At 38.8% G+C, this 13,750-nt stretch overlaps 1 protein-coding gene across 1 annotated transcript in view; it reads left to right on the top strand.

The window, feature by feature from the left end:
• Positions 1 to 851: 851 nt before the first annotated feature.
• The window catches only part of UBE2K (ubiquitin-conjugating enzyme E2K), a 75,562-nt gene continuing 62,663 nt past the window's right edge, over positions 852 to 13,750 (top strand). The window contains exon 1 of the mRNA XM_010833564.1: positions 852 to 1,098. Coding sequence (XP_010831866.1) covers positions 1,036 to 1,098 — 63 coding nt within the window. The 5' untranslated portion in view covers positions 852 to 1,035. The remainder of the gene's footprint in view (positions 1,099 to 13,750) is intronic.

Below are 13,750 nucleotides of genomic sequence, written 5' to 3'. Positions count from 1 at the left end.
CTTCAGTTTTCCCTATATGTTCAGATATCTTAGTTCAGTGGTTTTCATACTGTGGTCTCTGAACCAGCAGCTCGAGCAGCAGCACCTGGGAACTTGCTACAAATGCAAATTAGGCCCACCTTGCACTCTTTGTTTTTTCTTAAGCTCTCCAGGGATCCTGATGTACATTCAAGTTTTAAAGCTATGGTTTTAGTTCCACGGCTTGTTATTAATTATCTAAGTAGGCCAAAGATCAACATCTGGCTTCTAAACCCATCTCAGGCATCTCCACTGAGACCTGGTCTCAATTACAACTGAGATACAACAATGACCATACTTAATGATTTGTTGTACCTGGAAAGATCCTGGGATGACTGCAGTAGTAGAACTGTAACGGCTGCAGGACAAGAACGAACCGCAGTGGCTTTTCAGAACCAATAGAAAATGGGCCAGACCGAGTTCCCGGACAGTGTTTTCCGACACTAGACACAGCCGGATACATTAAGCCCGCGGTCTGGCTGAGTCAGGGCGGCGCTCCAAGCCTAGAGGGGCCGCGTGAACCCATCAGGTTGGACTCGAACCTTCGGTTAGAGGCGAAAGTCTGGAAGCCTCCACCATACCACCTACATTCGTACAGGGGCGGAGGCGCCGGAGACGACCCGTGAGGCCCGGGCAGCCCTGGCCCGCGCGGAAGCCGCACCCTCCTGGCTTCAGACGCCGACGGGGCGGAGCCACGCGGCCGCAGCTCAGGCAGAGACGCGCCGCACAGCGCGGCGCAGGTTCGCGGCTAAGGCGTATGGGGCTACAACGGGAGCGGCTGCGCCGCCCGGCCGGGTCAGCGTCGTGCGCATGCGCGGACCCGGCGCCATTTTGGTGGCCGGGCGCGGAGGTGATTCCACATTGAAGATAGTGCGGCGGTCGGGGTGGCAGTGGCAGCGTTCGTGTGCTCGGGTGTGAATCGCCGGGGGAGGAGGCGGTGGAGGAAGAGGTGGCGGCGGTGGCGGTGGTCGTAGCGGTGGCGGAGGAGGCGGGTACGAATCAGCTGCGGGCGGAGACATGGCCAACATCGCGGTGCAGCGAATCAAGCGGGAGTTCAAGGAGGTGCTGAAGAGCGAGGAGGTCAGAAATGAACTCCCGGACGTCCCCCACATCAGCCCAGGGCGGGAGGGCCCTTCCGGTGGCAATCCCAATATCCCTGGTAACCCCCGGTTGGCCTTCTTTGCTGCCGCCCTTCTGCCTGTGGGGAAGCAGCAGTCTCCCCCTCCTTCCGCCGCCTTTCCCTCCCCTCCCCGGGCCCTGGGATGGACGGTCTCGCGGGCGGGGGTTCTGGGGAGGAATAAGGTTTAGGGGGCAGATGGAGGAAGGGCGCTTAAAGGCGGGTGTGAGCTCTAGAGAGCGCCCCACGGCAGTGGCAACAGCTGGAAGTGTGACTGTAGGGTGGGGAGGTAGCAGGCCAAGCCTGAGAAAACCCGGGAAGTGGGTTGGGGGAAGGGGAAAGGTGGTAACTGGATCCGGAGAGCCGCGCCGCTCAAAGGCCCACACTTTTCAGGGTATTCTGGGTTATAGCCGGTCTGGCGGCCACCCTCCTTTCCTTACGGAAGGAGTGATTGATGAAAGAAGGAGGTTCGGAGTTAACTCCCTCTCGGTTGGGTGTTGGGAGAAATGAGAAGACATAATAGGGTACTAGCTTATTTGAGTGGGCGATAAGGGAATTTTCACCTGAGATAGAAAATTAATTCCTTATTAGACTATTATCTCATTTCCACTTACTCCGACATTCTAGGCCTCTTTTTCGATTGACATCTGAAGCTTTTTGACTAGGTACAGGCACTTTCGGTATATTAGAGACGTTTAAATATTTTTAGCTAGGATTAGGAAAAAATAGTGGAGTGTGTGAGTAGCTTATTTCAAAAAACCTGTTTACAAGTTACAGACGAGAGAGTCTGTCCTAAGACAATGCCTCTGTGACACTACTGTGTTGTGCCATGAAACTTCATTATGATGTCCGCATAGTTAGTTCTTACTTTTGAAAAACTGTCCTACTTAAAAACATGAGATTTCAGATTAATATATTGTTACGTTTCTTTATTAAGTAGGTTTATTCCAACATATATCTGAAATGATTAAAATTTTTTTTTTTTTGTCTCAAGCTGCTCTTGAGTCCTGTAGAAATTTTAGATACGCTGATATTGGCCACATTTGTTAATGTATTTTAAATGTTTGGGTAATTTGACTCAAAATTATGAAAGTATAGTACAGTTTTTCACACCCAAAATCAACAGGAATGCTAGGTTGTTTTTCTCCTTGGACTCAACAAAGATTAAAAATACTGAATGGTTATTTTCAAGATGTCAAATATCATTATCGAATATATTATTGCTATTTGTGTTTTTCTCTTACGTTGGTACTTTAATGATCTCAATGATTCGTGAAATTCAGCATTCTAAACATGTGATGAGTTATTGACAAGTCTGATAGCAAGCACTTGAACTTTATTTGTGCCACTGAATCTGAAGTGACTGTGTGTCTTTACAGTTAGACGTGGAAAAGATTCTTTAAAATTATTTAAAAATGCCAAATCCTAGCAGGTTTATTGAATATAATAGTATATAAGTAATGATCGGTTTTACAGAGCATGTGTATGAACTCTGACCTCTGTATTTGTTCAAGTGCCAAAACTCTGAATGGAAGGATGACTTTGTGTTTTTGTGGTACAGTGCAGAAAAAGAATCATAAATACCTGCACTGTGATATATAGTGAGACAGTGATTCTAAATTTTTCTTTAGTAAGAAAATATTTTCCAGGATACTTGACGTATATCTTCCTAATGAAAGTTTGCAGCTAATATTATTGCCAGTAGCCTAGAACATTCCTTCTGTAATACGTTTGTACAAGCCTGAAACTTAATATAAGACTTTAATGCTTTATTTTCTATTACTTAAAAGTGGTCACTGCTCTCATAATTCGTATAGTCTCTGCATTATGTGAGGTGACTTTTCACCATGATATTCTTAGTACTTGAAGTTTAAAAGAAATCTTGTATTGCCCTAGTAATGCATATTGTTAAAATAATACAGCTTTTTATATATAAGCAATGATGAAACCTTGTTTCAAGTAAGTGACGTGGTGTTTCAGAGGAAGAAAACAAAATCCAAACAGGAAAATTATTTTTTTATCTGGAATGAAACTTCTTCCAGAAAGAACATTTAGGAAAGGATCAGATAATTTAATATTGGAATATATAACCAATAAATAGCTTTATTTTCACCAATATATTTTATTTCATTGATACTTAAGTCCAATTCTATAGGTGGATTATGTTGATTATTTTCAGTACATTGAAATACAGTCCACATGTTTCCTTTTTATGTATGTAAATGCAGTATTTGAGTGGCTGGTATGTAATAAGTATTTCCTCATGTTTTCTATGTAAATTTTCATTTTACCAAAGTTTATTTCACATTTTTGTGTTTACTAAGAATCTTGATTGATTTTAAGGATTTTCCCTCCCCCCTTTTAAGTGTCTTTGTAAAGATAGCTTACATCTGGCCTAAGAAGTTGTAAATGGCCACTGTTGGAGTGTGTTGTTAATTAAAATACAGCCTCAAGATAAATGTGAAAAGTAGAGGGTAGAATCAGGACAGTGAGAGGAGGCCACCATTAGTGTCAGAAGTAGGGGAGTATGTGTATTTGTATAGGTGAAAGGATTAATGAGAACTTGGTAACATTGTTTCTCTGTAGGAGAATTGGGTGTCTGGGGCCACAGGCATCAAAAGAGTCCTTTTGAATTTTGAGTCTGCTAATATGTTATTGACTAAAAATAAATAAACCATGTAGGCCTTTTTTCCATGAGACTGTGTTTGGAAATCTGTCACTTGTCTGAGATATTAATTTACTTAAATCTGTGTAAGTTTAAGTAATATTTCAAAGTTGCAAGGAATAGAAAATTGATTTAAAGTACACTTAATAGGTGTTTTTTTTTTTTTATTGAATTACGTAAGTGAATTGTAGCTTATGAGGACAGAGTAAAGCTATAATCTGTACTCATAGGTTATATTATTTATTATAAATTGTTACTGGTATTAACAACCACCATTTGTAAAGGAACTAGCAGCTCTATTTGTTTATATATATTACTGCTAATTCTCAAGAACAGGTTGTTGAATTAGATTTTTTATTTCTTAGATGAGAAAATTGAGATTCAGAGAAGTTAAATTATTTGTCTGCAAACATACACCTTTGGGATTTAGATCTAAGTTTGCTTGTGTTTATATTATACCATGCTGTCCTGACTTGTCAAGTGTAGGCATACTTTTAATTATTTAAAAATAATTGAACCTGGTTTGTATTACTGATTAAAAGATTTAAATGAAGCCTAATTTAATTGTTTAAACATTAAGCATTACCTGTAATTAAAGGTTTGCTTGCATTTCAGTATGCAAAATATTTTTAAATTTGAAGTTCACTGAAGTAAAATGCCCGTAAATCAGTCCACATACCCTTGTTTGTTCTCGTCCTGTATGGTACCTGTAGTTTTTTTTCATATTGTAACTGCACTTTGCTAACATTTTCTAGGATTCTCATAGGGAATATTTAAATATGTGGCATTAACAAATTGGTTTCATGAAAACTACTCTTGTATAAATTTCCCTTGAGTATTTAAATGGATTTTTGTACCTGTTGTCATTTTAAATTTTATATATTTGACTATTCTGTATAGAACCAGTTACACATCTTTAAAGGGAAGTCTTTTAATTTCTGTTGACCATGGTGTCTCAACCTTGGCACTGTTGACATGTGGGGCAGGTAATGGCTTTGTTGTGGGTGGTTCTCCTGTGCATTGTAGGATGTTCAGCACCATCGCTGACTAAGAGCACTAGATGCCAATAGCACAGGCAGTCTTCCTCCCACCTCCCTACCATTTCCCTGCCATTGTGTCAACTAAAAATGTCTCCGTACTTTGTCAGACGTTGAGAACCACTGCTGTAGACAGAACTCTTTAGAAGAACATTTAAGACTGTTAACTATATAGAGTTTGTAGTATAATTTATCTAAAAGATGAATGGACAGTAACTGTACCAAAAAATTGATTATAGCATGACTACTACTAGCTTTGAGTGTTCTGTTTTGTTTTTAAGACTTTGCCCCTGGTTTATCAATTATTATCTTTTTCTTTTTAAGTTTTTCCTTTCTAGTTTAAAGACAAAGGTGAAATTTCCTGCTATAAACTAATGTAACTAGAATTTGAACAATTTTTTACGAGTAGAAAAGCGATTTGTTTTTACAGCTATGTAAGTTTTTAGTTCAGTGTAGCTTAGCCTTATGAGTGTGTTATTGACTCTGGGTGTGTTATTGACTGAGTTAAAAAAATTAAAAGCCTTTCCAAGTAGTGCTCTTGGGGTGCATTTCTTTTTTTAATTTTTTAAAGGCTTTGATCTATCCATCAGTCATCTGGGATTCCTTTGCAGATCATCCCTTTGTAAAGAATGTGTTTTCTTATTTCTTAGTAAATATGTTATCAGCATTTATTGAGGATATTTGCAAACAGCCCTGAAAGACTTACCTGGTTGGAGACAGATAAAAATGATAGATGGAGAGAAGCAGAGCTGTGGGAATTCTGAGGGTGTGTGTATGTAGGAAGAGAGGTTGTTGAGCTCGGTTCCAAAGGAAAGTGAAGACTGAATTTCAGGAGACAGTCTTAAAAGAATTACAAGAATACTGTATAATTTATAAGTAAATGATCTCTTCTGTAGACTCCTGAATTGGAATTAGGGAGCAGGAGTTGTGGACAAAATTAAGCTAGAAACATTTATATATTAATAACAGAAAGGTTGCACAGCTCTAATATACACAAACATAGTTGTGGAGTTAGAACACATAAGTTATCTTTGGGGGAAAACCACCTTTTTCAGATCAAAATAATAAAAGGTAATATACAAAGCACATATGATAAAAGTGTGACCAACACCCAAAACAAACAGAATGTTAACATTACCAGCATCATCAGAATCCCCACACCCACCCCTTTCCAGTCAATTTCCTGATTTTTAAAAACACAGGTTAGCTTTGGATATGTTTGAGTAAAAGGATAGACATAAGAGCATATACTATATGATTTAATTTTAAATATTTTTCAAAAGCTGTCTTTCAAAGTCTTTGTTTAGAAAATGCATTAACAGTGTCTAGAGAATGTGTTAAAATGCATTGAATGTTTTAGTTGAAAGAGACGTTAGATCTAGGTGAAAAACCTCATCTATAAGTTCAGGAAACTGAAGCTTAGAGAGATTGATTGTTGCTCAGTGACACAAAGATCTGGTTAATGGTGAACTTCACCTGGGTTGTGTGTTTTTTTTTTAAGATTTTTGTTTTTTTGGTTGTGAGTCTTCATTACTCAATGTGGGCTTTCTCTAGTTGTAGTGAGCGGGGGATACTCTTCCTTGTGGGGCCCAGGCTTCTCATTGCAGTGGCTTGTCTTGTTGAGGAGCACAGATTCTGGGCACACAGGCTTCAGTAGTTGCGGCACATGGGCACATTGCCCCGTAGCATGTGGGATCTTCCCCGACTAGGGATCGAACCTGTGTACCCTACATCAGCAGGCAGATACTTAACCACTGTGCCACCAGGGAAGCCCCCCGCGTCCAGGTTTTTTGCATACCAGTTTACTCCAGCTGTTATATACGTTTGCTTTATGAGATGATATTTTTCATAAACAATACTATAAAAGTTGAATGCTAATAAAATGATGTATCATTACAACAATGTATGACATGTCATTCAATGTTGAGAATTGCATTAATCTTTAAATATGTTCTGCTTTTCTATCTTGGTGTGAGAAAAGTTTGCCAGGAGGCAGAGATACTTATTTCCCAAGCATAATGTAGTACGTTTAGCTTAGTGATTAAGAGTGTGGGCATTGGAATTTCAGTCCTGGCTTTTCAGCTTAATACCTACAGCACTGACTATTTCAGTTTTCTTCTCTGAAAATAGGAGATCAAGAGAGTCTTTTCAGTGCTTAGAGCAGTGCTAGGAATATTCAGTAAGTGGATACTTGTAAAGATGTCTGAATTAATTATATTCTGCTTTCATATTCTGCTTATTGTTGTCCTTGGATCATAAAAGTTTCCTTCAATGGTTCAGTGATAGCTCTATGTGAATGTGACTCCAGAAAAGGCTTAAGATGATGACTTAAGTATTGATACTTCTGATAATGTTTCTTTGTGTGTAAATAACCTATGGGGACTGGTGGCCAAGGGGAATACAAAAGTATAATTGGACTTAGTTCTGAAAATGGTTAGTCTTTCTTAAGGAGACAGTGGGATTATTTTGGATTTCTTCACATGACTCTGGTCTCCTTTAACTGGACCATGGAATCCAGATTCTAATCCTCTGGTGTGTAATTTTGAATTCCTTTGTAAAATCCCTATTTTAAAATTGGGTCTTGGAAGCTAGAAAGTGGTAGTCACATACATCTGACATCAATGGTAAGTTCTGCTACATAATCTGAAAAGGTGAGGCAAGTTCATTTCATTCAAAACCCTCGCCATTTCCCTCCATTTAGTTCTTTTCTTTTACTGCAAGTTTAAAATAATAACTACCTATAGTTGAATGCCTACTATCTGGTATTTTATATCTATGACAACCTTATGAGATGGGTTGCTTCTATTACAGATTAGAAAGTTGTAGCTCTGAAGAAATTAACTTTCCACAGTGTCAAGTAACTTGTTGGTGGTTCAGTTGCTAAGAGGTGTCCAACTCTTTCTGACCCCGTGGACTGCAGCGCTCCAGGTTTTTTGTCCGAGCAGGGATTTAAAACCAGGTCTCTGACTCCATTTAACTTATTATGATGGAAAGAATAATCATATGCTGCTTGCTTCCAATCCATTATTTCTAAAGATGCTTTTAAAAATTACATTTTATTTTAGACTTAGAAGTTTAGAAATAATATATGAACTTTTATATCCATGGTCCAGATTTAATAGATCTTAATCCTCATACTGGCTTTAGCCTCTCCTCAATCCCCCAAGAAATAAAACCTCCAGAGGAAGCTCACTTTCCAACCTTTTCTCTATTCTGTACTCTCCTTCTTGGAAGTAACCATTATGCTGAAGTTGAGTATATCCCTCCCATACATATTTTTTTACTGCTGATAAACATAGTATTTTTTGAGTGTAAGGTCACTTTTTAGTGTTTTAAAAATTTTTAGAAGAACTTCACAGATGGTTATAATATTCTGCATCTCCTGCAACTTTTCTTTTCAGTGTTGTTTTTTAAGGTTATCTGTGACAACGCATATATTGCTCAAGTTCTTCAATTTTAAACTGCAGTTGACCAACATGAGTTTGAACTTCATGAATCTACTTATATGTGGATTTTTTTCAGTAGTAAATACTGCAGTCCACAATGATTCAGTGTTGGTTGAATGTGTAGATGTGGAGAAACTGTATATGGAGGGCCATCTATAAGTTATACTTCGATTTTTGTCTGAGCAGAGGTTTGGCATCCCTAACCCCCTTTTTTAAAGGTCAACTGTATAGATTACTTCTCCTGTTGATGGCATATAGTTATAAAAAAGACACATTGAACATTATTATAAATGTGTTCTTGGGTATTTTTTAGGAGGTAGATTTGCAGGATCTGAGTGTATTTGCATCTTCTGCATGATTGGATATGCATTATTGTTCTCCCAATGATTGTATCAATTTACACTCGCTCTAGAAATCTGTAAGAATTCTAGTGACGTGACATCTGCAAAATTTAGATTTCTGTCAGTCTGATGGATATGAAATGGTAGCTTATTTTAATTTTTCTTTGTCAATAGAGATATTAAGCATATTTTTGTGTCTATTGGCTGTGGGCTTTCTTTTGTAAATTTAGTGTTTCCATTATTTACCCATTTTTAAGAATTTTTGTGGTTTGTATTTTTCTTACTGATTTGTAAGAATTCTTTATAATTTTGTCTAATTCTATTATGTGGCTTAATTTTTTAAATGCTTTGAAAAGCATTTTTTACTTTTTTAAATGCTCTTTTTAAAAATTGTGTTAAATAACTCATATAAAACTTTACACCTTGTGTATTTTTAAGCAGACAATTTCAGTGGTGTTAAGTACATTCACATTGTTGTACAATCAATACCACCATCCATCTCCAAGACTCCGCATTTTGTAAAATTGAAACTGTACCCATTAAACACTTAACTCCTTACTTCTCCCATGCCCAGCTCCTGTAGTCAGCACTCTGCTTTTTGTCTCTGTGAGTTTGATTACTGTATTATACGTTGTTTGTTTTACTGGCTTATTTCACTTAACGTTATCACATCTTTGATCTTACTGAGTTTACCTTTAAAGTAGTCAAATTTGTCTGCCTTTTCCTGTGTGGTGTGCTTTTTTTTTGTATTGGATTGGCTAAAAAGTTCTTTCGAGTTTTCCCATAGCATCTTTTGGAAAAACTTGAAGGAACATTTTGGCCAACCCAATATTTTGTTTAAGGAATATTTTCCTACTCTGGTTATCAGAAAGATACTCTCATGTATTTGGTTCTTAAAAGTGAATTCATTCTTTTTTGTTTTTGGTTGTGCTGGGTCTTCCTTCATGGGCACGGGCTCTCTCTCGTTATGATGAGCAGGGGCTGCGCTTCCTTATGGTGCTTGGGGTTCTTCACTGTGGTGGTGTCTCTTGTCGCGGAGCACAAGTTCTAGGGCGTGTAGGTTTTAGTAGTTGCTGCGTGCAGGTTCTTTGGTTGTGGCTTGTGGGCTCTAGAGCCTGTGCGTTGTGCACAGGCTTTAGTTGCCTGCAGCATGTGGAGTCTTTCGGACCAGGGATTGAATCCGAGTCTCTGCATTGGCAGGTGGATTCTTATGCTCTATACCATTAGCGAAGTCCTAGTTCATTCTTTAACTTCTGTACTCAGGCTTCTTCAGTTTCTTGTCATACTGAAATTACTTTTTCAGGCATTACTAACATCTTCTAAATTGTTAAATGCATATGCCTTTCTTCAGCATTTCCATTTCTGTCTTAGAGCTTTCCGCTTTCAGTTGCTCTGATGCTAAATTTTGGTTTTTCTTTAACTTCTGTTATTACCCTTTATAAGTCTGATTTCATCTCTTATCCTCCGTAATCTCCTGAATCTTTGTTTCCTCTTTTGTGTTCTTTTTGTCAGTTGTCTTAGATCAGGCTTTCTTAGATAAACTCTTTATATTAAGATAGTTTGCTAATTTACATTTAGTTCTCTGCCTTTAGTCTGTCCCAACTTTTAATTCAACCCCCCTGGTGCCGTGCTACTGGGTTATTTATTTATTTTTAAAAAATATATTTTAGTCCCTCCCTTGAGGCACGTGGAATCTTAGTTCCCTGACCACAGATCAAACCTGTGCCTCTTTGCATTGGAAACATGGAGGATAAACCTCTGGACCACTGGGGAGGTCCCTGGATTTAATTTTTAAAACATGATCTTGTCATTTTCTTTTAGATTGTCTACCCCTTATTGTGTGAAGTCACAACCTTTTCATTTCTAGCCTACCTTTCCTGACCTGCTTCCTGTCAAGTCTCAACTCAGCTACATGCCTAAACATACCTCAGACCCTCACTCTCCCTCCAACCTTTAGCTAACTAAATTAATTGCTTGCTGTTGAGTTGTTTTGTCTGCATGGAATAAGCCGTTATCTTCTTATTTTCGAAAAACTCATTCTAAAATGCCATTCCTAATAAGCTTTTCTTGAACGCAGATTACCTCTTTTTTGTAGTTATCACTTTGTCAGGATCTTTTTATTTTTTTTTCTTTAAAATGTCAAGCTTTATTAAAGTATAATTTACATATAAAGTACAATTGGGTTAGGTTTTTTTGACAAATGCAGTGGAGACATCACCACAGTGTAGATAAAACATTTTTTTCACTCCAAAAACTTCAGGCCCCTCTGCTGTCAGTCTCCTTCCCCAACACACCCGGAAGGTAATTTATCTACCGGGTACAGTGAGTTCTGCTGCTGCTGCTAAGTCGCTTCAGTCGTGTCCAACTCTGTGTGACCCCATAGACGGCAGCCCACCAGGCTCCCCCGTCCCTGGGATTCTCAAGGCAAGAACACTGGAGTGGGTTGCCATTTCCTTGTCAGGATCTTTTTAGAGCAGTTACTGTATTGTTAATGATTATATGTATGTCTTTCTGCTCCTGCTAGATCATTGAGCTCTTTGAGGGTTTTATATTTTTCTCTTCAGCATCCAGCATGGTGCCTGAATTGTAGTAAGCTTAGTAACATTTAAAGTATGCCCCAAATCTTCAAAAGGTGTCTAATCTTTTAGAGCTGTTGCTTAAAGTGCTCTTTACCTAGGTTTAGAACGGATTTGTTTACTCTGTTCATTATTTTTAGCCTTTGTGTGATTATGAATTTTTCTAGTAATTACAAATGCAGGGCTAGCTAGCATGTGTAGTATTTTCTCTCAAGTGACCGTGTGATGCTTTACTTTCAAGTTTTGTTGTTTTATGTGAACCATCCTGTTTGGGATTGGTGTACTTAATTGTGGGTTGTCTGAGACTGGTGATTTTCAGCAGTGATATAAAATATTTTGTGCTTCATTTTTCTTAAATTTTTCAGTTCATTCATCATCAGTAGTTCAGTTCAGTTCATTTGCTCAATCGTGTCCGAGTCTTTGCGGCCCCATGAATTGCAGCACGCCAGGCCTCCCTGTCCATCACCAACTCCCGGAGTTCACTCAGACTCATGTCCATCGAGTCGGTGATGCCATCCAGCCATCTCATCCTCTGTCGTCCCCTTCTCCTCCTGCCCCCAATCCCTCCCAGCATCACAGTCTTTTCCAGTGAGTCAACTCTTCGCATGAGGTAGCCAAAGTACTGGAGTTTCAGCTTTAGCGTCAGTCCTTCCATTGAACACCCAGGACTGATCTCCTTCAGAATGGACTGGTTGGATCTCGTTGCAGTCCAAGGGACTCTCAAGAGTCTTCTCCAACACCACTGTTCAAAAGCATCGATTCTTTGGCGCTCAGCCTTCTTCACAGTCCAAGTCTCACACCCATACATGAGCACTGGAAAAACCATAGCCTTGACTAGACGGACCTTTTTTGGCAAAGTAGTGTCTCTGCTTTTGAATATGCTATCTAGGTTGGTCATAACTTTCCTTCCAAGGAGTAAGCGTCTTATAATTTCATGGCTGCAGTCAACACCTGCAGTGGTTTTGGAGTAGTTCCTTTATTTTTAAAATGTGTGTGTGTGTATAGTATACTACAGTTTATGCATTGGATATTTGGTTTGTTTCCAGTTTCTTGCTGTTGTGTATGTGCAAGAGTTTAGGGTATATGGGTATTTGGATGAAATTTTAAGTGGGTATGTCAGACTTTTTAAAAAATATATCTTGGCTTGGTCATATTTTGATTATATCCTTAGGTGTTTACTTCAGTGCTTTGTCTCCATCTGCCCGATGAAACTGAGTGTGAGTCATTGAGGACAGAGACCTATCGTCCTGATTTTCTATTCTCCATTGCTTAACACATTGCCTGGTAAGCAAGAGGCATTTGTTTTCCTGAATGAGTTTAAGGGTTTCTTAAGGTCCAGGAAGCTAATCCCAAGCCCTACGAAAGTAATACCTTTCATCCTACTTCTGGTACTGCTGCTGCTGCTGCTGCTAAGTCTCTTCAGTCGTGTCCGACTCTGTGCGACACCATAGACGGCAGCCCACTAGGCTCCTCTGTCCCTGGGATTCTCCAAGCAAGAATATTGGAGTGGGTTGCCATTTCCTTCTCCAATGCATGAAAGTGAAAAGTGAAGTGAAAAGGCTCAGTGGTGCCCGACTCTTAGCGACCCCATTGGCTGCAGCCTTCCAGGCTCCTTCGTCCATGGGACTTTCCAGGCAAGAGTACTGGAGTGGGTTGCCGTTGCCTTCTCCGAAACTTTTGGTACTAGGAAGAGTTGAATATGCTGATAAAGATGGCCTCCAGTGAAGTTGAGTTTCTTTTGATAATGTAGTTAGGTTCTGAGTTGGGGTAATATCAGGTCTAAGTCTAAAACTTAGAAATAAGATAGTGGGAAGGGAATCTTTTCTGCTTTTTTTTTTTTTGTAGTTCTCCTTTCATGATCTCAGGGGGCATCTATTTAGTATTATATATGACATCATCTGTACTTAAATTGTTTAAGCTTTTTTTGGTGCGCTTCATGGCACACAGAACTTCCCTGACCAGGGATCAAACCTGTGTCCCCTGCAGTGGAAGCAGAGCATCTTAACCATTGGACCACTGGGGAAGTCTGATGGTTTAAACTCTTTAGTAATTCTACATTTTCTTCATTTATTCAACAAATATTTATTAAAAGCCACCTCTGTTTGTTAATAAGATAGACATGGTCCATGCCCTTATGGAGTAAATTATGGCCCAGTAAGATAGTAAAACATTGAAAAGGTAGTTGTGTGTGCTTGTTGAGTTTAAGGAGAACTGTGAGGATGAGGTAACCTAAACTCAGGGAAAGAGTTTCTTGGAGATAACCCTTAAACTACTTGGGAAGATAAATTAAAATTAACTAACTTAGTCATACATTAGGATGATCAACTCTTACATGCACATAGAAAGCTAATAGTCATTATATAGTGAAGAATGTAAACAATATAATTGCTTTTCTCTTTTAAATAAATAGTCAAATTCTGTGAATGTAAAAGTAACAAACATTAAACTTTGATAAATATGGGGAACCATATTCAAGTAAAAATAATCTGTAATTTCACTCCTAGAGATAATTCTTTTTTTTAAAGCAAAATTTGTTTTGTTTATGAAATA

The sequence above is a fragment of the Bison bison genome, unplaced genomic scaffold, assembly GCF_000754665.1.
Source record: "Bison bison bison isolate TAMUID 2011002044 unplaced genomic scaffold, Bison_UMD1.0 scf7180017863790, whole genome shotgun sequence".
Classification (NCBI taxonomy): Eukaryota; Metazoa; Chordata; class Mammalia; order Artiodactyla; family Bovidae; genus Bison; species Bison bison.
The sequence above is the reverse complement of the archived record's forward strand: the minus strand, read 5'-3'. Positions and strand labels throughout refer to the sequence as shown.